Consider the following 26,462-nt stretch of genomic DNA (forward strand, 5'->3'; position numbering starts at 1 on the left):
CCCTCTTTCTACAAGGCCTGGTCTATGAGAGGCCTAATCATTTGTATGAATATTTTGCTAATGCCTAGGCTATAGACGCATTCAGGTAATGAACTCATTATGCATCAACATTTTAAATTTGATTACATATATTTATTGTCAAGCACTCTCAAATTTGTTAGGCTTTACAATTAAGTACATTAATGAACCGATAATACATTCATACATGTTTTCCAAAATCATTTTTGAATATGATAGGCTGTATAATAGAATGCAATTTATGTGAATAATGTTTAATGTTAATTTGTGTATTAATAATAATCTGAAAATCGGTCTGAAATTGAATATTCCTCCTATTGTTTATGTCCATGTAGCCTAGGACAATGTGGTTCCTTCCAAGTACTGTTATTCCTTATTCACATAATGTAAAAAAGTTGCACTTGCTTGCCTCACTTTTCTGTGAGGGAAAATCCGTTAAACAGCGAATCAATTGTCTGGCCTTATGTAAAAACATGGAAAAGGTCAAGGGGGTCTGAATACTTTTCAAAATGCACTGGATGTTTTGGCTTGAAAAACATGCTGAAATAATGGATTTGTAAAGGAGGCATTTGTTCCTTCCAACTGAATTGACTATTCCCTTTGTTAATATAGAGAAAACCAACAGACCATGGGAAGATGTTAATGTTGGCCCTGTTAGGATCTGAGCCGCTACCACAAGCGGTCAGACTTGATTTGGGCCCTTTTAGCAAGTGTGTAGTAAAGGGAGAGTGAAATTAGTCCATGAATATTCAAGGTCACACACATGTAAGAAATTAGGATTCAAATGGGAAATAATTCTTGTGCAGAATGGTTAAGAACTCAAGTTCACTCTAGGAAAAATATGGTTATTCTAAAACATGTTGCCATTGCATATGGCTTTAGAGGAAAAAGATTCAGAAATATTATTCACCTAGGATGCGGGTGGCTTCACTGCGGCCACTGTCCAGGCCATGCGTCTCAGGGCGGTTGTAGCCACTGAGCTGAGATAGGAGGGCTTCAGGGGAGGGTCCGGATGAGGCCTTTCTTAGCTGGGCCTGGAGAGCCATGGCATTCCTTCTAGCATGTTCCGCACAGAAGGTCACCCTGAATGTAGACATAAGAATCACACGCAAGATAAGAACTAAAGTCAGAGAATTCAAGATTGTGCAGATATTTCTGAAGAACTGACTTACTGAAAGTAAAAGACTCAGTATTCATTGATACACTAAGGGATTTCCCAGATTCAAGCCCACATATCAAAATGTGGTTGAGAGTTTGATCAATGCATTTATATCCAAGTTGCTTCATTCACCCTTCTTTCTTTTCCACCTTAGGGGCTGCGTTCAGGCAGCGCTTGCCATTCTTGTTGGAGACGTAGCTACACTGTCTGTAAGGGGCGTTCTTGTCCTCCAGGACGTGTTTGATGCAGAACTCCAGGCCCTCCAGGCGCGGCTGGGAGCAGGGTCGCTGGGTGAAGGAGCAGGCCTGGGGCTCCTGGGTACGGGCTGTCTGGGCCACACGGCCTCTGCTCGATGGCAACACGTGGATCCTTATCCTGTTCATCACTGGTCCTGGAAGGGAAATACATGTTCCGGTGAGTACCAGGGGCTGAATTAGCAACCCTACAGTTACAAATTGACATAGGTGAGACCAGGCGAATATTGACATTTTAGTCATTTAAGCATACTCTTATCCAGAGCGACTTACAGTAGTGAGTGTACGTTTTTTTTTATGCAGTCTCCCGTGAGAATCGAACCCACAACCCTGGCGTTGCAAGCACCATGCTCTACCAACTGAGCCCAACGGGGATACCACAATATGTAGTAGCAAACAAAGAACAGGGGCAGTTACAATAGAATCGTGATACTACAATACAACAAACATGGGACACGATCAAATAAAATGAAAACGTTCATTTGTGTGTCCGTTGACGGACCGGACCCACGTCACATTAAGTTAATTTGTAATTCAAGCCTTACTCAATTCTCTTTCATCAAGCATTGCCACAACCTCAGCAATCAATCGTTATACTAAAACATGTGCATCAGCATAACCAGTGACACAAAATAACCAGAAATAAAATTATGAAAAAGTCAAGTACAGGGCACTACTCATGACATCTGTCCAGCCAATATGCCACATGGTTTCAGAGCTGACATTTGCACATGCTGCCGATTGATAAAAATTCCTAGTTAAAAACAAAGTTTAATACAATAAATTACGCAGAACAGTAGACACGGAACTTTTAATTGCAAAAATGTTTATAACAAATGTTGTTAGTTAATTGCTACGTTATCTACCAAGCCATGTGTTGTAGCTAGCTGCCAAACAAGTATGTTCAGGATAAAACAAACTGTACTCCACCATCTGTGCCAAACACTTGTGCTGTGACGATCCTGCATAAAACCCAATCACGCGCCACATGGAACAGGTCCGCCTCCTTTTAGCTCAACGACAGCAAATTGTAGCTTTTGTGTTAGCTTGTTAGCCAGTTAGCTTTAGCAGCCATGTTTGTTCAGCGTCCCTTAGTCTCTGTAGCAACATATACTGGTTTATTCGCTGTCGTTGATGTACAGATGCACTCTGATATAATCAAAATATGTTACTAATCCAAAAAGGACTTTCATATAACATGTTGGTTAATATAACGGCGAGGAGCTTACCGTGTCCTTACCTAGGCAGTTCTCGAAGCACAATGGCACTGCGTCGTTTTTCCCGCACTCTCCTATCAATGTCTTGAGAAGATGGACCCGCCCCATTTGAGCTTTGATTGGTCCAGACTAGTGGGTGGGAAATACACGATAGGTTGAAAGACCTGTCTCTCAAATTACAAAACCCACATCTGAGCAAGTAGATATTCAATGTAGCTTGCGACTTCAGTATATTATTATTTCTGTAAACAAAGATTGTTGCATGATCATAAAATACAAAATAAAAATGAAAGGGATATTTTTTCTTAAACATTTATTGACATGGGATTATATCAACCACATTTAAAAAATGAACTTTGTTCACAACAAAATAACGCATACCTTTAGTTATTTTAAACAATATATATCCCAAAAATGTCAATTACAAACCTGAGTTGTGGTACAACTAAAACATTAAGACGTGACAATGTGTACAGACAGATACAACTTTTGAGCAGTTAATGAAATACAAAGGAGTAGCTATGTGATTTTGCATTTGGTTGCATGAGTGTCTTCCATCTATTTTCATAATTTCAGCTTAATTTTGTGGTCGTTCTTGTTTAAACAAGCACTCGCACAAGATATATTGCATACAGTCATCCATGTATCAGTTCAAGTCCAATCATTCTTAGCTTAATTTAGCACTAATGAATGTCTTATTATATAATATAAAACAGAATGGAAGCATACTGTTCCTAGTAATACAAGTGATAATTTCCTCAGTTTTTAACAAATAAGCTATGTTTGTTAGACAATCCTGATGGGATAACGTTTCAGTGCATTTTGAAGCATATCCATGTTTCTCTTCATATATCATCATAAAGGCTTACCTGAGTGACAAAAATCAATGGTTGGACTCAAGTACTGTAGAAACTTGGCAGACTTAGGCCATTTTATGTAGCCTTGGAAACAGCAGAAATGTATTTCCATCATGGGTCAGTTAAAGTAATAGAAAACAGCCCCCAGAATAATGACAACTCTTTCCTTTATATACAAAAACAAACAGCAGGAACACCACATGATCAAATCAGTATGCTACAGCTGTGTTACATGATCTCCAAAAAATGAATCTGTCCATTGGCAGCTTATTGGACCAAGAGAGTTCTGATAAAAATGTCTGAAACATGTCAGAGCTAAGTTATAGCCCACTTCATTTCCACTATCACAATCTTAAAGATGATTCCCAACACATGATTAAATGAGAGAGAATACCAGTTTATGACCAATAAACATGACAAACAGCATAACTGGACATAAAGGGAACGATTATTATTATCTTAATTGAACAAGTCCTTTACACAGAAATGAAATCCTGACAAGGATGGTTGACAGTGGTACGAGAGATTTCTTTTAATGTTAAACCCTCTAGTCTCTCAGTTAAGCATGTGTAATCGCCACAAACAAACCAGAAAAAAACTGCTGTATTATCTAAATATAGACAAAAGAATACACCCCTTACTAAAATTGCCCAAAAAGGGAATTTCAATTTCATTCAAATAAGTGAAGACTTCAGTTACTGTTAAAACAGTAAAAGTAACACTTAATTCTGTTCAAAACACTAAAAAAGACAATCAGTCCATTTTCAAAATGATTGACACTGCTGTGGTTTGTATATGAATATGCAGATACACTACATGACCAAAAGTATGTGGACGCCTGCTAGTAGAACACCTCATTCCAAAATCACGGGCATTAATATGGAGTTGGTCCACCCTTTCCTGTTATGACAGCCTCCACTCTTCTGGGAAGGCTTTCCACTAGATGCTAGAACATTGCTGCGGGGACTTGCTTCCATTCAGCCACAAGAGCATTAGTGAGGTCGAGCACTGTTGGGCGATTAGGCCTGGCTCCCGATCGGCCTTCCAATTCATCCCAAAGGTGTTCGATGGGAGTTGAAGTCAGTGCTCTGTGCAGGCCAGTCAAGTTCTTCCACACCGATCTCGAAAACCATTTCTGTATGGACCTCGCTTTGTACATGGTGGCATTGTCATGCTGAAACAGGTAAGGACCTTCCCAAATATGTTGCCACAAAGTTTGATGCACAGAACAGTCTAGAATGCCATTGTATGCTGTAGCATTAAAATTTCCCAGACCATTATTGCTCCTCCAACAAAATTTAAAGTTGGCACTATGCATCCAGGCAGGTAGCGTTCTTCTGGTATCTGCCAAACCCAGATTTGTCTGTTGGTCTGCCAGATGGTGAAGCGTGATTCATCACTCCAGAGAATGCGTTTCCACTGCTCCAGAGTCCAATGGTGGCAAGCTTCACACCACTCCAGCCGACGCTTGGCATTGCGCATGGTGATCTTAGGCTTATATGCGGCTGATTGGCCATGGAAACCCATTTCATGAAGCTCCCAACGAACACTTGTTGTGTAAACGTTGCTTCCAGAGGCAGTTTGGAACGCGGTAGTAAGAGTCGCAACCGAGGACAGACAATTTTACACACTACAGCACTCGACAGTCCAGTTTTGTTAGTTTGTGTGTCATACCACGTCACAGCTGAGCAGTTCTTGCTCCTAAATGTTTCTATTTCACAATAACATCACTTACGGTTGACTGGGGCAGCTCTAGCAGGGCAGAAATTTTACAAATTGACATTTTGTAAAGGTGGCAGCCTATTACAGCTCCACGTTGAAAGTCACTGTACGGCCCAGTCTACTGCTTATGTTTGGATATGGAGATTGCATGGCTGTGTGCTCGATTTTATACACCCGTCAGCAACGGGTATGTCTGAAACAGCAAAATCCACTAATTTGAATGAGTGTCCACATACTTTTGGCCATGCAGTGCATGTACTGTAGTATAAACTCTGAATGTTAGTGTAAGCATTTGACTGTAACATTTTACAACCATTTAAAACAATGACTGTAACACTCAAATCTAGGAACTAAAATATAAGCCGTATCAATTTACAGGATTTTTAGCAACTTTTTTCTTAACAAAATGTACAAAATATTTGTCCACTTTCACCAATTTACATTATTAATATTAAACAACTGTTCACAAAATAATGCAGAGATTACAAAACAAAAGTATTGACAAAACAGAGACAGAAAAACCTCAGTGACTACAGTATTTTGAAACAAACAAAATGTTGAAAACGATGGCTTTGAAGACATGCATTCTGAAATAGGCCTGTGTAAGGAGCACTCAACTATCCTTCAGTTCAACACAGCAGAAAGGGGCAGTTAGTATATAAAAAAAAATAAAAAATACCTTCCTCAAAAGCATTCAATACTAATAATAAATAGTATATTTCAAAAACATTCTGAAAAAGACTAATTGTTAGCAAGACTTTAAAATGTAATAAGTGAAGCAAACAAGTTTGTTTCCTCTAATATTCATTCAAACATGTAATGTTTGACTTTTTTTTTTAAAAACAGCTATGGCTCATATTATGCCCGCCATTCCATAAAATTTGATTTGAGTTCATATCATGATAAAGTATTTACATTGTGAATAAATAATTAATTTTGTTCGTTTCATTTTTTGCAAGCTTTTCTTTCACACCTCCTGTTATTGCCCCACAGTATGGAATATGATGTGACGAGGGAGACACTTCAGCACATACATCACTGAAAAGTATGTATTAGTACATTTCTTTGCTGTCAAGTTGAAAACCACAACATGATCCATACAAACACATAAAAGGGACAAAATTCACAGAGCAAATATCTTATGTAACATGGTTGGATGCATCTACAGGTACACTGTCAGTAATTCACCCCTTCATTAGGGATCATTTGGGTAGAGGGGGTAGCGGAGGTGGAGGTTCAGCAGGCAGAGGTGGTGGCCGAGATCCCCCTCTAGACCCGCCGCTGTATCTGTACTCCACGTACTGAGACCGGCAATCAAACATGGGAGGCTGGGCAGGCTGCACCCCCTGAGCACTCAATAAAGAGTTCAGCATCTCAAACGTGTCCTGGTACTCATTCGACTGGCTACCAACACCTGCATTGTGTCCGTTAGTGTCCGGCTTGTCCCCCTTGGAGTGAGAGTAGTTTCCCTGGTGGAGGGAGGGGTGACCCAGGGAGGGGAGGATGTCAGTGGGGTGTGCCCCCAGGGAGTGTGCTCCAGAGGCAGCTAAAAGAGCAGGCAGCTGGTGAGCTGAGTTCCTGGAGGACTTAGAGACTTTGGACGAGTGGGAGCCCTGGGACTCCGTGGAATGTGTCCTCTTTCGAGACACAGAGGAAGAGCTCATTCTAGACGAGTCACTGGGGGCTTTTTTGCTGCTGCTTCCTCCTACAGCTCCAGCAGCACTGGCTGAGTGTTTATGTGACGAGGACGAAGAGACAGAAGCACCGCTAAAAGATGACGATGAATGATGGTGGTGATGGTGATGATGATGATGGTGGTTGGAACGTTCTCGGTGCTTTCCCTCCCTAGTCTTGCCCCCCTCCTCTCCCGAGCCTCCACTGCGTACTTTCTCAGGCACCCGAATTCTCACTTTGATGTCCTTTTCTCCTCCTGCTCCTCTGTTCCCTGCTCCACTGTGCCCCCCGCCTCCCCCAGACCCCAGAGGGAGACGCATCTTCAGGGAGCTGCGCTCGCCCCTCTCCTTTTCCAGGGGGATCTTGAGGATGATGGGCGAGGGGCTGCTGAGGTCAGAGGAGGCCGAGCTGGAATGGTGGGAGCTGGATTGCTGCTGGTCACGGTGGTGCTTCTCCTTCCTCTGCTGCTGGCCTATCAGAGCCTGGGCTGCCGTGGCGTACTCCCTCTTCACGCTCGCCTCCATGTTCTCCAGCTTCCTCTTCTGAGCAGCCAGGACGTCAGCGTGCTTGGCCCGGTACTCGCTCAGTGACACTTTGGCCGGGGCGTGCAGCTCGGCGTGGCTGGGCTGGTCGGAACCACTGCCCAGGGTCGACTTGAGCTCCAGTAGTATGGGAGCCATGGAGGAGGAAGATGAAGAGAGAGGGTTGGAGAGGCTCATCAGGCCACCCAGTGTGATCTCAGACGACGACATGGAGACCATGCTCATCATGCCATCTGTCTGATCCCCGTCCTCTGGCACCTTGGACTTCCCTCCCTTCACTGTCTGACCTGCCGCCTGGGACAAGAAGTCACAGAGTTAGGCAATGAGGGAGCCACATTTATTTAAAATCAGGAGCTATGAAAATATATGTTAAACTATGACTTACTTTCCAGTTGCGAATGCGTTTTAATCGGCTTGGTGTCTTCTCCAAGATCTGCAGGAACTCGTGGGTGAGCTCTATGGGACACAAAGTATTACAAAGGGCGATGCAATTCAGTTCCCTACAATACAATCTAACCAACAACTGCACAAACATGCATAATGAAATTCAATCAAACTTACCATCCAGCAGCTCGAGGGTGACAGTATTGTCCACATACTCCCACCAGTGCTTGCTGTCTGTGGAGACTGGGATCTCCCAGTTGGACCACTTGCAGGCCAGGTGGATGCAAACGCAGGCCACAATGGGTGGGCTGTGCTGCAGGCAGAATGTGGTCAGGTGTAGACTACACAGCAGGTTGGGTCCCAGATACACCAGCAGAAGGAAAATCCATGGAAACAGGGAAAATACAAGAGGGGGAGGAGAAGAAACAGATTCAGTTTCAGAACATAATGAAAAGGACAACTGTGCACCTCTTAGATGAGTGGTAATTTCATTCAAATACAGGTCATAAGATCCTCTCCTGTTTTAGATCAGACAATGTTGCATTGCATTTTTATTGAATAATGTTATATCGAACTGAAATTAAAAGCGTGAAGTTGAACAGCATACCTGTTGGTAGCCATGAAGTATGACGTCTGGGCCAAATCCTTACTCGCTGGAACAACAACACGAGAAACAAGAAAATACAATTAAAACCTGCTACGTTCAAAATAATGACATTAAAAACATGTGGTTAAAATATGCATAAATAATACCTTTAACTAGGCGAGAAGCATTTATGTCATTTGTAAAAGCACTACTAGGGGTTGGAAACTTCACCAGTAGCCTACACAGGGACATTGTTGATGCTTACCTCTGACTAGCTGGGTGCACTTGACAACATGAGTATGTGGGTGGTCAATGGTGATTTCAAAGGCTGTAATGAATAGGGCAGAGGGGAGACAGAAAAAAGGTTCCATGAGAGACAATTTCAAAAGAACAATCTATAAATCCTCTTTCTATGAGAATTTGAGGCTGCTAATGCAAAATACACATTTCCACTCAATAGGTACTGAGTTTATTGGATATTTCAGAACTCTCACTGAGCATTAAAATAAATAATTGCCCCGGAAAACCAATGTACTTGTTTTATGAAACTACAGTAAATAGTGAATGAATGCACTGCTTTAGATCTTCAGATGACAGGCCCTGTATAAGACAAATGCGAATGAGTGAGCAGAGAATTTTAAAAAAAGTTTGGCATTTACATTTAAGCCATTCATTAAGACAAAGGTCATAGGCAAGCAATCCAAATTCTAGCAATACTGTACTAAATTTACTTGCTCTCTAATGTGATTACAACAAAAACATCCTCCATCACCACAACACGCACCACAATTACTTGACTCAAATGAATGGCTTAAAACCACAAGGAAAATGTGAAAAACTTCTGTAAAAGTGGGGAACCAAAAATGCAAGACAGTAGTGATAGTGAGCATATAGAACTAGGTGAGGTGTGGACGTCCAATAGAATGAACTGCTACTCAAAACTCTGCTGTGGACAAGAACAAATATGGTTAATAGTGTCGGCAAGCAGCACATCTCTAGTTTGGGGTGAAATCAAAGACCCCATTCATTTTTCCATCCCAACTTACCCAGGGTCTGGAGTATAATGCTCTCAAGAATGACCAGGTCTTGGGCTTGTTGCAGGTAAGCCTGAGGTTGAGAGGACAGGCAGGAGACAGGCATTACTCACTAGGAGGCATTCTCTCTCACCCCTTACGTCTCACTCACCCTCTTGCTTTCCCTTTACGCAGTCTTACCTTCAAGGAGGTACAACTAAGCTTGGGCGGTATCCAGATTGTCATACCTTCAGACCGACCTTGTGCCATACCGGGATATTCTGTAATACCCGCACTGAACACAAACCCCCACTGAGCCTCTAAACCGAAGGTTACGAGGATGTTATCAAGGTAAATGCCAGCTTTTAGCCAATAAAAAAATATGAAAAGCCGATAACTAAAATTGTTGCCGGCCAAAAAGACGCAAGGTCCTCATAAGGGACTTCAGCTAAGTATACCCTGACTGGACAAAATTGGAAAAGATTGTGTAGATTATCTCCCTTTCCAGCATGCCCGCCAAGAGGTGATTCTTTCTCCAAAACAGAGTTCAGAGGGACAGAAGATCGCAACTTTGTGAGAACAAAGTAACGAGGCTGATGCGCATCGCAAACTGCTCCAAAGAGTTGGACAGCTTTGACTTCCCAACAGCAGCGGCTCACTTTGAGCAGGCCAAGGTCCGCCGCAAACGCATGTAAATTGGAGACAAATTGTGTCCGTCAGGCCCGGTCTTAGCAGTTCTGCTGCCGCCCTAAGCAAGATCAACATATGCCGCCCGTGTCATGATTTGGAATGGATTGATAGACTAACGTAATGATGTCTATCATGCACAATTGGTGCATTCCAGTTGAGTTTATTCAGTAGCACTTGGAAACGAAATATCGTTGCCAACTATTCACATCAGAGTTACAATGTTGCAATCACTAGACAGCCAACTGCCTATAGTAAGAGTAGGGATGCAAAATTCCGCTAACTTTATCAAAATTCCCTGGTTTCCCCAAATTCCTGGTTGTAAATTGATGGATTTCCTGCTTATTCCCTCGTAATACCAGGAATCTTCTAACCATGATTTTTGGAAAACCAGAGAATTTGGGTAAAGTTACAGGAATTGCAACCCAAAGTAAGAGACAGAGTTGTTATCAATAAGCCACGTATGTCACACATGACACGAGTCACAACCCCAAGATAGTTCAAATGACAATAAAACACAACATTTCTCAACATCATCCAATAGAACTGTAAAAAGAGTGAGATATCATTTGAGATTTGGAAACAAGTGCTTTCATAAACCCATGGCGCGGGGCTCGTGTCACAGGAGTATTGTAAAATAAGCTTGAACCAGCCTTAACGAAATTTGTGTATTTGATTGTCCAACATTAGTTTTATAATTTCTTAATTTTGTGGCCACCAAGAGGGGCCTATTTCTACTGCTGTGGTGCTGAATTGCAGCAAGAATGGGGAGTGGGGGCAGCCCTGGTGTTCGTAGACACCCATGTTTTGTTATTCATTAGACCTAATTAAAATGTTCATGGCTTGCCTAAATTAAATTAGAGGCCCAGATTGTAATTTATTAATTCTAATATTCATACAAACAGCCTATAGGACAGGTCGTTTCCAAATTATATTATATTTTGAAGTGGTATTGTATTACTGTGTAAGTGAGTTGTTCTTCTAGGTTAAATGTTTTTATATTGAGTTATGATTTATAGCAGGGATGAAGACAACGGGCAAACATCATTCTACTTTATTACAACATTACAGGATCATTTCTATTCTGTTAAGATGAATTATAATAATCTAATCTAAATGTGATTTTGAACACCGTGGCTGGGCACCTTAATGCGTTACGCACCAAATGCATATGGACGTAGGGTCAATATATCAAATGTCTTTGCCAGACATGTTGTCTGGCGCCATATTTTCCTACCAGAAACCCTGGTAAAATCCCATAGAGAACTAAATGCTAACGAGCACTTTGTGAACATTTTATACAGTCTCTGACCTAAACTATTTTCAGGACAGACGTCCCAGCTGGTGAAGTTATACAAGTAACTCAGAAAGGCTACTCAGTTTGCTGCACGCATAGAACAAATATAAGACAGCAAGGATCTTGATCCATGAGTGGATTCTCTGCTGTTACCAAGCAAAGCTTGATTTTGGACAAAGCTAAGCACTTAGCTAGACAGCTAACTAGTGACTAAATTAGCAAACCAAATGCGACTGCAGAGCATTTAGCATATTTTAGATAGTTAACCTAACATAGGGCTCTAGTCTCTTGTGTGCTTGTAAACAAACACCACGTAACTGGAGACTACGGGTAAGCTTCATATTGAAAAATGATTTGACAGGTGAAATGAAGAACACAATCTTCTTTATTTCCTAAAGTAATGCACAAGTTGACTGCAGGTACAGTACTTAATTCAAAAGTAGCTACAAATATAAAACTTCAAATAAATAGTATTGAAAAACCATCCCGTGGCTATTTCCAAATACCCTGGTATACGGTATACCGCCCAAGCCTAGGTACAACCGCCTCAAAACACCCAATGTCTGTGATAATACCAGTAGTGCAATATTTTTTTCATGAGAAAAATGAAAACATGAAGCAGACCCTTTAAAAACCTGCAACGTAAAATTGTGTGCTAAAGCTTGTCAAATAAATAAATTAGACTCCAGATGACAACATATTTGTTTCCAACATTAGGGCTGTTTTCTTAAAGAAGTGAAATCCGCTTAGTGTTTTGTTTCCTTGCCACGATACAAACAAATATATTGATACTGGTATCGTCCCGGTCCTAACAAACATACCCAAATCAGTTTGTGGAGCACCATGCAAGTGCCAGAGAGAGTTCAAAGTGGAATGGCCAGACCATGGAGACTTACATCACTGCGGACGTCTGGTGAAGGGTCCTGAGGGTTGAGGCATGCATGGGTCACCTTGATAACATGCTCCAACTTGCGGGGCTGCTCCTCAACCTTTGCAGCCAGGAATAGTGTTGCTGGAGCTATGACCTAGGGGGGAAAATAGGACATTTTGATAGATGCTGTACTGATAGTGCTATGCATTTTATACGTTTCATTTCAAACTATATAAGATACAACATTTTGCAAAAGAGGATGTCAGTGTGTGCAAAGTACTTACATTTCTGTGGAACCTGGTGAACGACTGGATCATGTAGAATCGGTGCATATACACAATGGCAGTATTAATTGTTAGCTGGGACCTGATGCATAGCTACGGGTTAAGGGTTATAGCATAACAATATGACCTGATGTCTCCGTGAGATTTAACTCACTACTTTAAGGGTTAAATGACAAATAGTATGTTTGATTGATGACAGGGTATTTTATGTAACAGTAGCTACCAACTTATTTTCAAAACTAGTTTTAGATGTGGCCGAGTGATCTAGTACTGCTGTAACTACTCCAAATGTTGGCAATGTGTGTGGTGGTACGTAGTAGGATAACGTATCTCGCTGGCCAGAACTGCATTGTGGGTTATATAGTTTGCTGTAGCTAACAAGGTAGCAAATAATGGCCACAAAGAAGCCAACCGTCTTAAATAAAATAGGTACTAAACTTTCTTAATCTCAATTCACGTACATTTTATCGAACAGCATTGGACTTCCCACCAATATAATGTCTAATAGTTAGCTATGTAACGTACGCATTGTTTTCAAACTATTGTGTTGTTAGCCTATAGTTAACTAACTCATCGTTATATAGAGCAGATAAATAGATTGCTAGTTTTAACGTTACTCACGTAGGCTCCCAAAACAGCGCAGTAACCATTTTTGTCCAATAACGTTATCCTCTTAAAGTGTTTGATACACCAAAACCCCACGTATAATAGCTAAACAACTCTAACGTCCCTCTGCTCGGCTTTTGTTCTCTAACGTTAAAAGAAGCGTAGGCCTCGGCTGCAAAGGCCTACACAACGTTAGCTAGCCATGCTAATCACACGCAATGATGGCCGGGCCCTTGTTAGCGAGTCGAACGTCTGGGCCGCTAGTCAGTCCATACCAAGCACATTAATAAATTGTGGTATCAACAATAACACCAACTATAAACACAATAGCCGATATTAGCTAGCAACTAGCCATGCCGCCAAACCGGCTTCAACCTCTTAAAGGTAGCTAACCGCTAGCAGGCGCAAATCGTCCCGACAAAAGATACACATTGAGTCGTTGTCCCATGTCCTGTAGAAGGTTCGCAGCTTGTTGTCTGTAGGACAATTCTTTGTCTGGATCAAGCCCCGCACGGCGAGACGGGCTATTCTCGATCTGTTCTCGGGTGAAGTACCATTTGTTGTTGTTTATTGCAGAAGGAGAAGGGAAGGAAGCCGCCATTACTGAGAAGGACAATATTTTTAAAATTGTGGATCACAGGAAGTGACGTCAATTATGTGAATGGCAAGTGTCCCCAAAGCAAATATTTTGGTTCCTCTGTCCAAAGCAACATTTCTAAACATCTCGAATATGGTGTAAATGCAGACCGCAGTTCGGGGCGTTTCTTGATGTGGTTGTTCCCTATCAGCAAATGTTATGAGGTGTTATGGTGACTGTGGTATGAGACTGATGTTTCTAACACAGATGATTTGTTTACATATCAGGTAAAAAAAAGTAAGTCAAGTGAATTAGCGTGGCTGGTTAGGAGACTGAGGTTAAGGTTAGGAAAAGAGTTAGGCTTAGCTACAATGCTACAGTTGTCAACAATTGTTGTCCCCAACGCTAAAGAAACGGCCACGGACCAATGGCAAGCATCAATAGATGTAGTTATCAATGAAGATATCAATTACACCCTTCAACATCTCAGATGGAAACCATCTGTTGTCGAGGGGTGAGGAATGAATGATTACACATAATCAGTTACATGTAATCTGATAAAATAAAACTGTAATCAGTTAGGTTTTATTTTATTTCACCTTTATTTAACCAGGTAAGCTAGTTGAGAACAAGTTGTCATTTACAACTGCGACCTGGCCAAGATAAAGCAAAGCAGTTCGACACATACAACAACACAGAGTTACACATGGAATAAACAAACATACAGTCAATAATACAGTAGAAAAAAAGTATATATACAGTGTGTGCAAATGAGGTAAGATAAGGGAGGTAAAGCAATAAAATAGGCCATAGTAGCGAAGTAATTACGACATAGCAATTAAACACTGGAGTGATAGATGTGCAGATGAATGTGCAAGTAGAGATACTGGGGTGCAAAGGAGCAAAATAAATGAATACAGTATGGGGATGAGTTAGTTGGATGGGCTATTTACAGATGAGCTATGTACAGGTGCAATGATCTGTGAGCTGATCTGTGAGGTTACCAACCAAACATTGTAACATTGACCCACAACATTATTGGGTTTTTAAAACAATACAGCCATAGCAATTTATGTTCAAATACTTAATACTTAGATGTTGACTTATATCAATTACAAGCAATATAGACAGCATACATGGTTAATAATTGCCATTTACCTCTGCTAGATTTAATTTATCAATAAAAGCTCTATTCGTTATAATCAAGACATGGGTGGAATAAATGTTTATCTTGAACAAATATAAATGAAACAAGGTTTTCATCACTATTGATGTTTATTGCTTTGAACTGAACAAATTGGAAGGACAAATTTTACATACAGTATTTGATGGAAAAGATAAATAAGCCCCATTTAACACAAATTAAGGCCGGTCTACACACCACATGAGGGACAGAGTTTTACTGTGTGTGTTGTGAATGTATTTCTTGCACTTGATGCATGTGTACTGTGTCTTCCTGTCCTTCTTGGGTCCCCACACATCACAGCGCTTCTTGTTGCTACCGGTTGCAATCTAGAATGATGAAAACACTTAGTTCAGGAATTTTACTAACATGTCACTCACATATATAGTTACAGCAGGCCAAGGTATGAGACACACACACATGCAACAACATCACTCACACTTACTTCCGGTATTGGAGTTGTTAGTTCTGTGGGTCGGGCGGATGGCTGCAGAAGCTGGGGTCCTTGGGAAATGTTGCCTCCTCTGGATTTGTGGTCTTACCAATGCCTTGCCCAGCTTCTTGAGAAAGAGCCGACGCGTTATGCGTCGATGTCCAAGATGTTGAAGAATATCACAAGTGGCCAGTGTAGGGTTCTTCTTTGGTAGATGTAGCCAGTCACCAGCTTGTCTAAATTATCCGCCCCTCCTTTTGTGGCATTGTAATCCATTATGATTTCTGGTTTTTGATGTTCCTGGCCACAGATTCTCCCATCCCTATGCAGCATACTCATGAGTACTACATTTTTGCCTTTCTTTGGAACGTAGGACACTAGGAACGTGTCGGCCGTGAACACAAACTTAGAGGAATTGATATCTTTTGAATACACGGAACAGGCCTGAGGTGGGAGCGCTGGCTTGTTTTTTTGTACCTTTCCTACCATCGTCAGCTTCCTCTTAAGGAGCTCCTGTCCCAACTTGTGCGAAGTAAAAAAAAGTTATTGCATGTGAGGTTGTGGCCACAGAGTCCCAGTGCCACATCCAGGACAACCCTCATCCCTTGGTTCTTCTCAGGGGCTCCTCCATCTGGCTTCCACATATACACTTGCAAGTTCCATGCATATGATGAAGCAGCATCACAGGCAGCCCAGATCTTGATTCCATATTTTGCGGGTTTAGACGGTATGTATCGCCTGAAGGGACAGCGGCCCCTAAATGGCATAAGCTGCTCAACAACAGTAACGTTGGGCCCAGGGTTGTTAAACAGGGGAAGGAAGTCCACCCACTGACCTGATTGCAGCTAGCTTGTGTCTCTGCTGCCGAGCTGGTCTGGTGTCCCAGTTATCAAAGCGGATAATCCTGGAAATAATGTGGAAGTTTTCCCAGAGACATTGTTGCACGGAAATGTTATCTGCATCCCACAGGGATTCTGTAGATTCCCCATTGGATCTGAAAACACCAGCAAGGATAAGAACCCCAAAGTATGCATGTAAATTAGTTTGGTCCATCTCCTTCCATCGAGCCTGACCACAAGTCAGACACCACCATGATGACACACCAAGTAATCCGATTCCTTTAACTTTTAGATTACCCAAAGTCTATGTTGAAGATAACTTTATCCCATTACTCAACATGAACGCAGATCTAATTAAATGGAACAATCTTCCCATAAATCTTACAGGTACAATAAACCACTTTAGAAAGACATGGGTCCAAAGTTTTTCTTTTCGGTAATACCAATTACCCCACCAAAGACATTCTTTAAAAAAGTATAAAACTTTCTATGGGCAAATAAAACTCAAGACTAAATAAAGTTTTATATGTCTCTAAGTCTGAGGGTGGTTTTAACCTTCCAGACTTGGAATTGTATCAACTTGCCACCCAAGGCTTTTACTTGCGACATATTGTTAAATGCACTAAAGAGGAACAATGGGTACATATTTAAGATGCGCATGCTCAACCCAATAATCTTTTCACGTGTCTGTTTTCAAAGGATGGAGCTAAGAACATAAAAAAGTACAAGTTAAGAACACTAACAATATGGATGAAGATGAAAACAGATTCTACAACACATATGACTCCCTAAAAAAACACTCCTATGGAACAATGCTTGGATAGCTTTTCAGAATTCAAATCAAATCTTATTGGTCACATACACATGGTTAGCAGATGTTAATGCGAGTGTAGCGAAATGCTTGTGCTTCTAGTTCCGACAGCGCAGTAATATCTAGCAAGTAATCTAACATTCACGACTACCTTATACACACAAATGTAAAGGGATGAATGAGAACATGTACATATAAATATATGGATGAGCCATGGCCATGCGGCATAGGCAAGATGCAGTAGATGGTATAGAATACAGTAAATACATAGGCGATGAGTTATGTAGGATATGTAGACATCATTAAAGTGCCGTTATTTAAAGTGACTAGTGATACCTTTATTAAAACCATTTATTAAATGTATTAAAGTGGCAAGAGATTTGAGTCTGTGTTGACAGCAGCCTCTCTATGTTAGTGATGGCTGTTTAACAGTCTGATGGTCTTGAGATAGAAGCTGTTTTTCAGTCTCTCGGTCCCAGCTTTGATGCACCTGTACTGACCTCACCTTCTGGATGATAGCGGGGTGAACAGGCAGTGGCTCGGGTGGTTGTTGTCCTTGATGATCTTTTTGGCCTTCCTGTGACATCGAGCGCTGTAGGTGTCCTGGAGGGCAGGTAGTTTGCCCCCGGTGATGCGTTATGCAGACCTCACTACCCTCTGGAGAGCCTTACGGTTGTGGGCGGAGCAGTTGCCGTACCAGGCGGTGATACAGCCCGACAGGATGCTCTCGATTGTGCATCTGTAAAAGTTTGTGAGTGTTTTAGGTGACAAGCCGCATTTCTTCAGCCTCCTGAGGTTGAAGAGGCACTGCTGCGCCTTCACCACGCTGTCTGTGTGGGTGGACCATTTCAGTTGGTCCGTGATGTGTACGCCGAGGAACTTAAAACTTTCCACCTTCTCCACTACTGTCCCGTCGATGTGGATGGGGGGGTGCTCCCTGTGCTGTTTCCTGAAATCCACGATCATCTCCTTTGTTTTGTTGACGTTGAGTGAGGTTATTTTCCTGACACCACACTCCGAGGGCCCTTATCTCCTCCCTGTAGGCCGTCTCGTCGTTGTTGGTAATCAAGCCTACCATTGTAGTGTCATCTGCAAACTTAATGATTGGGTTGGCCACGCAGTCATGGGTGAACAGGGAGTACAGGAGAGGGCTGAGAATACACCCTTGTGGGGCCCCAGTGTTGAAGATCAGCGGGGTGGAGATGTTGCTTCTTACACTCACCACCTGGGGGCGGCTCATCAGAAAGTCCAGGACCCAGTTGCACAGGGCGGGGTCGAGACCCGGGGTCAAGAGCTTAATGACAAGTTTGGAGGGTACCATGGTGTTAAATGCTGAGCTGTAGTCAATGAACAGCATTCTTACATACAGTTGAAGTCGGAAGTTTACATACACTTAGGTTGGAGTCATTAAAACTAGTTTTTAAACCACTCCACAAATTTCTTGTTAACAAACTATAGTTTTGGCAAGTCGGTTATGACACCTACTTTGTGCATGACACAAGTCATTTTTCCAACAATTGTTTACAGATTATTTCACTTATAATTCACTGTATCACAATTCCAGTGGGTCAGAAGTTTACATACACTAAGGTGACTGTGCCTTTAAACAGCTTGGAAAATTCCATAAAATTATGTCATGGCTTTAGAAGCTTCTGATTGGCTAATTGACATAATTTAAGTCAATTGGAGGTGCACCTGTGGATGTATTTCAAGGCCTACCTTCAATATCAGTGCCTCTTTGCTTGACATCATGGGAAAATCAAAAGAAATCAGCCAAGGCCTCAGAAAAATAATTGTAGACCTCCACAAGTCTGGTTCATCCTTGGGAGCAATTTCCAAACGCCTGAAGGTTCCATGTTCATCTGTACAAACAATAGTATGCAAGTATAAACACCATGCGACCACGCAGCTGTAATATCGCTCAGGAAGGAGACGCGTTCTGTCTCCTAGAGATGAACGTACTTAGGTGCGAAAAGTGCAAATCAATACCAGAACAACAGCAAAGGACCTTGTGAAGATGCTGGAGGAAACAGGTACAAAAGTATTTATATCCACAGTAAAACGAGTCCTATATCGACATAACCTGAAAGGCCGCTCAGCAAGGAAGAAGCCACTGTTCCAAAACCGCCATAAAAAAGCCAGACTACGGTTTGCAACTGCACATGGGGACAAAGATCATATGTTTTGGAGAAATGTCCTCTGGTCTGATGAAACAAAAATAGAACTGTTTGGCCATAATGACCATCGTTATGTTTGTAAGAAAAAGGGGGATACTTGCAAGTCGAAGAACACCATCCCAAATGTGAAGCACAGGGGTGGCAGCATCATGTTGTGGGGGTGCTTTGCTGCAGGAGGGTCTGGTGCACTTCACAAAATAGTTGGCATCATGAGGAAAATTATGTGGATATATTGAAGCAACATCTCAAGACAGTCAGGAAGTTAAATCTTGGTCGCAAATGGGTCTTCCAAATGTACAATGACACCAAGCATACTTCCGAAGTTGTGGAAAAATGGCTTAAGGACAGCAAAGTCAAGGTATTGGAGTGGCCATCACAAAGCCCTAACCTCAATCCTACAGAAAATTTGTGGGCAGAACTGAAAAGCGTGTGTGAGCAAGGAGGCCTACAAACATGACTCAGTTACACCAGTTCTGTCAGGAGGAATGGGCTAAAATTCCCCCATCTTATTGTTGGAAGCCAAAACATTTGACCTATGTTAAATATAAAGACAACACTACCGAGTATGTAAACTTCTGACCCACTGGGAATGTGATGAAGGAAATAAAGGCTGAAATAATTCTCTATTCTGACATTTCACATTCTTTAGTGGTGATCCTAACACAGGGAATTGTTATTAGGATTAAATGTCAGGAATTGTGAAAAACTGAGTTAATGTATTTGGCTAAGGTGTATGTAAACTTTCGACTTCAACTGTAGGTATTCCTCTGGTCCAGATGGGATAGGGCAGTGTGTTCAATAAATTGGTCCACATGGAAATCGAGGCAAACCGTAAATGAGTTGGTAATAGGAAATACAATTATTTCCATGACAGAATTAAAAAGCAAATTTGGACTGACCAAATGTATCCATTTTAAAGTGTAAAACTAAGTGACTCAATTATAGCACTCCCAGAAGATGTGAAAGTCCAAAAGTTATGGGCGGAGTAAGTATACTGAACAAAAATAACACAACATGCAACAATTTCAAAGATTTTACTGAGTTACCATTCATATAAATCAGTCAATTTAAATAAATTAGGCCCCATTCTCTGGATTCCACATGACTAGGCAGGAGTGTAGCCATGGGTGGGTATAGGGGGTTGGACATTATGTATGTGCTATGCACTCAGACCAGGTGAGTGCATCTATAATGCTACAAAATTGTGGCATTGACCCAATGTTCAAACGTCCTCTTTTCTCTCACTTCCTATATTTATACTAAGTAGTGAAACAATGTCCTGACTTGTCAGCTCACAGGTCTGGCAGTGTAAGAACATAGTCCAGCATGTTGTGCACTTGTCAGGCCACTATCTGGGGAACCCAGTGAGGGTTCCCTGCTACCAGGCCATGTACTCCACTTGGTACAACTGAACAATAATCAAATAGCAAACCCATGGAAAGAATAACAGCAACTCTGGAAAATAATTGAAAACTACTTTAATGACCAAATGTAATACAACCGTTGACAAGCTATATACAGTACATTTCAGTTGTTTGCAACAAAACTAAAAAAAGCATAAAATTTCACTTAAAAATACCAATTTACACTGTCACATTTCCAAATCGTTCAGAACGCTTCTGTTTCTTTGCCTGAGGAAAAAGAGTAAACAAACATTTGATTTAATCTATGGAATAAAATATTACAAAATAGGAAAGAAATCTGTAATATATAAAGTGCATTCATTGAGTATTCAGACCCCTTAACTTTTTCCACATAGTTACGTTACAGGCTTATTCTAAAATGGATTAAATTGTTATTCCCCCCCCCCCAATCCACACACAATACCCCAAAAACAGGTTTAGAAGTGTTTGCAAAATAAAAAAAATAAAAACTGAAATATCAAATTTACACAAGTATTTCAGAGCCTTTACTCAGTACTTGGTTGATGCACCTTTGGCAGCGATTACAGCCTCAGGTCTTCTTGGGTATGACACTACAAGTTTGGCACAGCTGTATTTGGGGAGTTTCTCCCATTCTTTGCAGATCCTCTCAAGCTGGATGGGGGAACGTCGCTGCACAGCTATTTTAAGGTCTCTCCAGAGATGATCGATCAGGTTCAAGTACAGGCTCTGCCAGGGCCACTCAAGGACATTCAGAGACTTGTAGCGAAGCCACTCCTGAGTTGTGTTGGCTGTGTGCTTAGGGTTGTTGTCCTGTTGGAAGGTAGTCTCCCAGTCCCGGCCCGCTGAAAAACATCCACAGCATGATGCTACCACCATGCTTCACCATAGGGATGGTGCCAGGTATCCTCCAGACGTGACGCTTGGCATTCAGGCCAAAGAGTTCAATCTTGGTTTCATCAGACCAAAGAATATTGTTTATCATGGTCTGAGAGTCCTTTAGGTGCCTTTTGGCAATCTCCAAGCGGGCTGTCATGTGCCTTTTTCTGAGGAGTAGCTGCCGTCTGGCCACTCTACCATAAAGGCCTGATTGGTGGAGTGCTGCAGAGATGGTTGTCCTTCTGGAAGGTTCTCCCATCTCCACAGAAGAACTCTGGAGCTCTGTCAGAGAGACCATCGGGTTCTTGGTCACCATTCTGACCAAGGCCCTTCTCCCCCAATCGCTCAGTTTTGCTAGAGCTGGCCACCCAAGCAAGAGTCTTGATGGTTCCAAACTTCTTCCATTTAAGAATGGATGCCACTGTTCTTTGGGTCCAGCAAAAATGTTTTGGTACCCTTTCCCAGATCTGTGCCTCGACATAATCCTGTCGCGGAGCTTACAGACAATTCCTTCGACCTCATGACTTGGTTTTTGCTCTGACAACAGGTGTGCCTTTCGAAATCATGTCCAATCAATTTAATTTACCACAGGTGGACTCCAATAAAGTTGTAGAAACATCACAAGAATGATCAATGGAAAAAGGATGCACCTGAGGTCAATTTCAAGTCTCATGGCAAAGGGTCTGAATACTTATGTAAATAAGGTGTTTTTTAAATTTTAAACACATTTATTATTTTCTATAAACCTGTTTTTGCTTTGTCATTATGGGGTATTGTGTGTAGATTGATGAGGAAAATGTTTTATTTAATCCATTTTAGAATAAGGCTGTAATGTAACAAAATGTGGAAAAAGTCATGGGGTCTGAATACTTTGAATGAACTGTACCGGTATCGATAATAAAAAGAATCTGAAAACCTCAACGTCAGTTGCGACAGCACCAGTGAGTATCCCAAATCTTTCTTTCCGCTTCTTCAGCTTCTCATCTTCCTCAACCTGGAACACACAAATATGGTCTTAAATCTGTAACATGGTGGCTTAGCCTAAAAATGCTTAAGTATAATCACTAGGTTTCAATTCAGCATTTCTTTCAACTTTCAGGATGCCTTATAGTCTAATCTAGAAACTGGCCCATCCCTATGAGGTCACCTTCTTGGAGACTGAAGAAACGTTCCCGCCAAATCGTTCAGCTCGCTTTTTTAGCTGTTCAACGCTGACTGGCTACTCAGAACACAGAGTGAGAGAAATACTTCATGAAATGTTCTGAGTCACAGTAATGGTCACATTAATGAAATGAGGAGAGGTGACTGCTCATCATATGTGGATTACTTGCAGTGGATTTATTCACAGTAACACCTATGATAGAAAGAAAATAAAAAACGGATTAAAACCAGAGAGCCAATGCAGGAAAACAGTTTTCCTACCATTACTTGTGATAAATGATGTTCTTCAACCTTGTTTAGTAAACTGACTTCAGGTTATGGTTCTTGGAAAAATTACATTAAAACCTCAACATGAGAACAGTAAATGACTGGAAGATTGAGACCGACCTGTGGTGGAAGTTGGAGGTGCAGCAGCGGACAAACCAAACCTGAACACAAGACATATTTAATCAACTTTAATATATAGTTTCATAGACACGCTCAATCAATAGTGCATGGGATAGTTATTCTATAATTTGTAAGAATGGTTGGGTACTGACCGGGCAGCACGTATGGCCTTCTTGCTGTCAGCTGAGGCAGGGACATTGAAGCGGTCTGCTCTTTTCTGTAACCTCTGAATACAGGATTAAAAATATGTTCATGATAAGGTTAGCAAACCATCATTGCGTCGAAGACCCGTCATGACTGGTGAAAGAGTGCAACAAGCATCCTATTACCTCATCCACAGACACTGGAGGTGTGATTTTTACCACTTTCTTTTCAGCCGTCCTGAAACATTCAAAAATCACACGGAACATATTTCAATAGTTAGGGGCATCAGATCGTCAGAAAAATCATGGAAAGAAAATGTCTGTCTTCAATGTGTGTTAACATAAAATGAAAAACGTACTCAGACACCGCTAGTGGTTTCTCGTCGTTATCCCCAGTGACGGCATCCGCATCTTTCGAGAGGTACTACAGTACATTTTCAAAAGCACAAAGCATCAAGAAATGCTCCTACAATTATACATTTATTTTCATGTCATATTTCACCTAAGCAACTGCAGCATGTACAAAATGACTATATACTGGACATGGTGGTATTCACCTAATCCATACATGAAGTGCCATGGCTGCCATACCGTTTTAAAACCAGGCTTACCTTTGGCTCGTCTCCCAGAACATCATCTTCATTTAGGCCCATGTCATCCTCTGTAAAAAATAAATTTTAAAAAAGAATCATAAATTTAAGCATGTGTCGCTTTGCCCATTCATAGGCTGGGTGGAATTCTTGCCATATTGCTCACACCTTTTAGATAGAAAGGAGTGTCAAGGGGTAGGGGATAGAAGTCTGTAAGTTATCTAGTCCTTACTCCAGGACCTAAAAGTATGCTAAATGGAGAATATTTTTAGGCCAGCACTAGGTTTTATCCGTGTCTGGGAACCTGACCCAATGCATATTTAGTCCATCCATTATTGCATGCTCACCATGCTCCTCTAGATGAGCCTGTAGTCGTGTGATCAGTTCCACTTTGTTGCCCTTCACATCCAGACCCCTGGCTTCACACTCATGCTTCAGCTCAGCAAGCTGTAGCACAGAAGTGTGGATTGCTGATTAGATTACAAATTCCTACTAAATTACAGTTCTTGCAATTCAAGTGGTACTACCCAACAGTGTTTCCCCTGGAAAAAAATGTGTAGCAGGGAAAATATCATGGGGGGGGTCCCTCCTAGACTTTGATTGTATCAGGACTGGAAAGCTCAGTTCTGCTGACTTTTTTAAAGGACATTCTACTCCAAAATGAAAGTAAAACTAAAATATAATATCCACCTCCAGAAATGAGCCAAATAACATTGTTAAAATGTGATAAAAATATATTTTACATCGTGGGCTGTAGTGAGGTGTGACTACAGACACCCTGGTTCGAGTCCAGGCTGTATCACAACCAGACGTGATTGGGAGTCCCATAGGGCAGCGCACAATTGGCCCAGTGTCGTCTGGGTTTGGCCAGTGTAGGAATTTGTTCTTAACTGACTTGCCTACTTAAAAAAATAATGTAAATAGCCTATGCTAATATGGTCCATATTATCAGTATGCTAGTAGCAATAAACATTATCACCTGTAGCCCAACATATGAAGCAAATTGCAAATAAATAAACTGAAGCATGGGGTTGCCTATCTGCATTTAGACTATTGGGCTAATCATTAGCCAGATCCCAAATGTTCTCTTTTAACTAGTCATTATCCTATTGATTAACTTTAGGTCGCAAAAAAACTTGCATAAAAGTGACTATAATATAGGCCAACCTGTTAGGGTAGCTCAGAATGCATGTTTCCTTCCCTATGGCACTCATAACTTGAATGCGCCACGAGGAATATTTATCTCGCAGAGCACACACTAGACGACTTGGTAAATAGATCAAATATTCTACTATGGGGTTGTAGGATTTTTTTTGATTAATTTGTTTGCAGATGAAATGTGGCCTGTTCTAGCATCGTCAAAGTGCGCCCTAGCATAAATATTTTTTCATGTTCCATATTTGTTTTGCGTGGCGGCAATGATATTGGCTTTGCCGGGCGCAGTGTTTCCGTTGCACTGTTTGCTGTGAAACATTTTACAGCCGCAGTTGGCTACTGTTTGCCGTGAAACAGTGCAACGGAAACACTGCGTTCGGCAAAGCCAATATCATTGCAACAAAGCCAATTTAGACCTAACAATAACACTCAAGAACATACTGTACAATTTCATTCATTCGTAGTCGCGCATGCGCCTCTGCTGTCCGTTCGTTGCTAACTTCACAGCAGTAGTGGATCACTTTGGCCCTCACTGAGATAACAAAGCCAGACAAAATAAATTCAACAAGTGTGGATACTAGTCTGGGAACCATTATGTTTAGCTATCATTACTCTGTCATATCACACGGAGTGGAATGTTATCCGCATAGCCTGGGTACCAGTCAGTTTCGCGATCTCCAACCTCAAAATGCCTAGCTAACTAAACCGTGCAGCAAGCATGGATTATTTCACTTCCTGTCCGTTAGCATCAATTAGCTAACTGCGTCTGTAGGTGTCCAGGGATCTGCAGCGTGCAAGATCCTTATTCACAAAGTAAAGATAACTGACAACATACGATAATTAATCTTCCAAAAATATAACACCGGTATAAGACGTTTTAAACTTCGATAAAAACGTGTTAGCAACCTTTAGTTTCTGGAGCGCTCCAATTTCAGCCATCTTGCTTTGCTAAATCTGTTTCTCCAATCGGAAATCGACACCCTTTATCTCTTCGTTATAATTGGTGCATTGCCATCTGCTGTGCTAATGGAAGGGTTGCATGCGTTTTATTGTCTAGATTTTTTTGTGTAAAAAACTTTGTGACTTGTGTTGACACATCAATGAAAAGTATAGCCCAGAAAAGTATTTTATGTAGAAAATCTTTATTGATAGACAGCCATCCATCAATGATCAGATTTAGAAGGGAAATTCAATACAGTTGGGCATGTGATATAATCAATAGAATTTCGAATATGACAATACATTGTGTCACATATGGTACTGTTGCCGCGTTCAAAATAACTTGGACCTCGGGAAAAATACAAATCATGACGTCAGTGATTTTCAGGTCGGAAAGTCGAAGCTTTAAAATGTAGAAAGAGGCCTGAGTTCATGTATTTGTAATACGTAGTCATGTTCGTATTCATATTTCTCATTCCTGCCATGCTGTACGATGGAGAGTGACGTTTGCAAAAGCAGACAGGTAAAACCATTATGCTTTCACCTTTGCATTTAACTATTTTCTGACAGTCTAATTAAACTTGTTAACAACTGTGGACGTATTTTGTAATTTAAGTTAAAACGGCTATTTCTTA

The 26,462-nt window shown here is 41.3% G+C and overlaps 3 protein-coding genes across 7 annotated transcripts in view; all 3 read right to left on the minus strand.

Annotated features, from left to right (window-relative positions):
- Positions 1-2,728, minus strand: part of kansl2 (KAT8 regulatory NSL complex subunit 2) — a 31,853-nt gene extending 29,125 nt beyond the window's left edge. The window contains exons 1-3 of one of the 3 annotated variants that reach the window (XM_029722636.1): positions 2,661-2,728; positions 1,310-1,568; positions 929-1,101 (exon numbers count right to left, since the gene is read on the minus strand). In XM_029722636.1, coding sequence (XP_029578496.1) covers positions 929-1,101; positions 1,310-1,560 — 424 coding nt within the window. In that variant the 5' untranslated portion in view covers positions 1,561-1,568; positions 2,661-2,728. Of the gene's footprint in view, positions 1-928; positions 1,102-1,309; positions 1,569-1,704; positions 1,728-2,660 lie in introns of those variants that run through there. The other 2 variants (XM_029722637.1, XM_029722638.1) reach the window with 2 other exon arrangements.
- A 2,874-nt stretch (positions 2,729-5,602) lies between these two features.
- LOC115167904 (cyclin-T1) lies at positions 5,603-13,814 on the minus strand. 2 transcript variants are annotated; one of them, XM_029722641.1, is made up of 9 exons: positions 13,600-13,814; positions 12,566-12,647; positions 12,307-12,435; positions 9,460-9,520; positions 8,679-8,741; positions 8,435-8,480; positions 8,005-8,168; positions 7,829-7,899; positions 5,603-7,737 (listed from the first exon to the last, which is right to left on the minus strand). In XM_029722641.1, the coding sequence occupies exons 1-9, from the start codon at positions 13,770-13,772 to the stop codon at positions 6,430-6,432; spliced, it is 2,097 nt and encodes a 698-aa protein (XP_029578501.1). In that variant the 5' UTR covers positions 13,773-13,814; the 3' UTR covers positions 5,603-6,429. The 2 variants fall into 2 exon arrangements, with proteins under 2 accessions (XP_029578501.1, XP_029578500.1); XM_029722640.1 differs by having other exon boundaries at positions 8,435-8,489; positions 13,600-13,813.
- Positions 13,815-20,653: 6,839 nt separating this feature from the next.
- Positions 20,654-25,894, minus strand: LOC115167906 (SAP domain-containing ribonucleoprotein). Of its 2 annotated transcripts, XM_029722642.1 has the most exons (11): positions 25,795-25,893; positions 24,081-24,180; positions 23,755-23,804; positions 23,503-23,567; positions 23,330-23,381; positions 23,153-23,226; positions 23,001-23,041; positions 22,784-22,806; positions 22,600-22,671; positions 22,369-22,446; positions 20,654-20,822 (listed from the first exon to the last, which is right to left on the minus strand). In XM_029722642.1, the coding sequence occupies exons 1-11, from the start codon at positions 25,825-25,827 to the stop codon at positions 20,775-20,777; spliced, it is 636 nt and encodes a 211-aa protein (XP_029578502.1). In that variant the 5' UTR covers positions 25,828-25,893; the 3' UTR covers positions 20,654-20,774. The 2 variants fall into 2 exon arrangements, 1 of the variants encoding a protein (XP_029578502.1); XR_003870595.1 differs by lacking the exon at positions 20,654-20,822 and having other exon boundaries at positions 22,428-22,446; positions 22,780-22,806; positions 25,795-25,894.
- Between the last annotated feature and the right edge of the window lie 568 nt (positions 25,895-26,462).

This window comes from Salmo trutta, chromosome 30, assembly GCF_901001165.1.
Source record: "Salmo trutta chromosome 30, fSalTru1.1, whole genome shotgun sequence".
Taxonomy (NCBI): Eukaryota; Metazoa; Chordata; class Actinopteri; order Salmoniformes; family Salmonidae; genus Salmo; species Salmo trutta.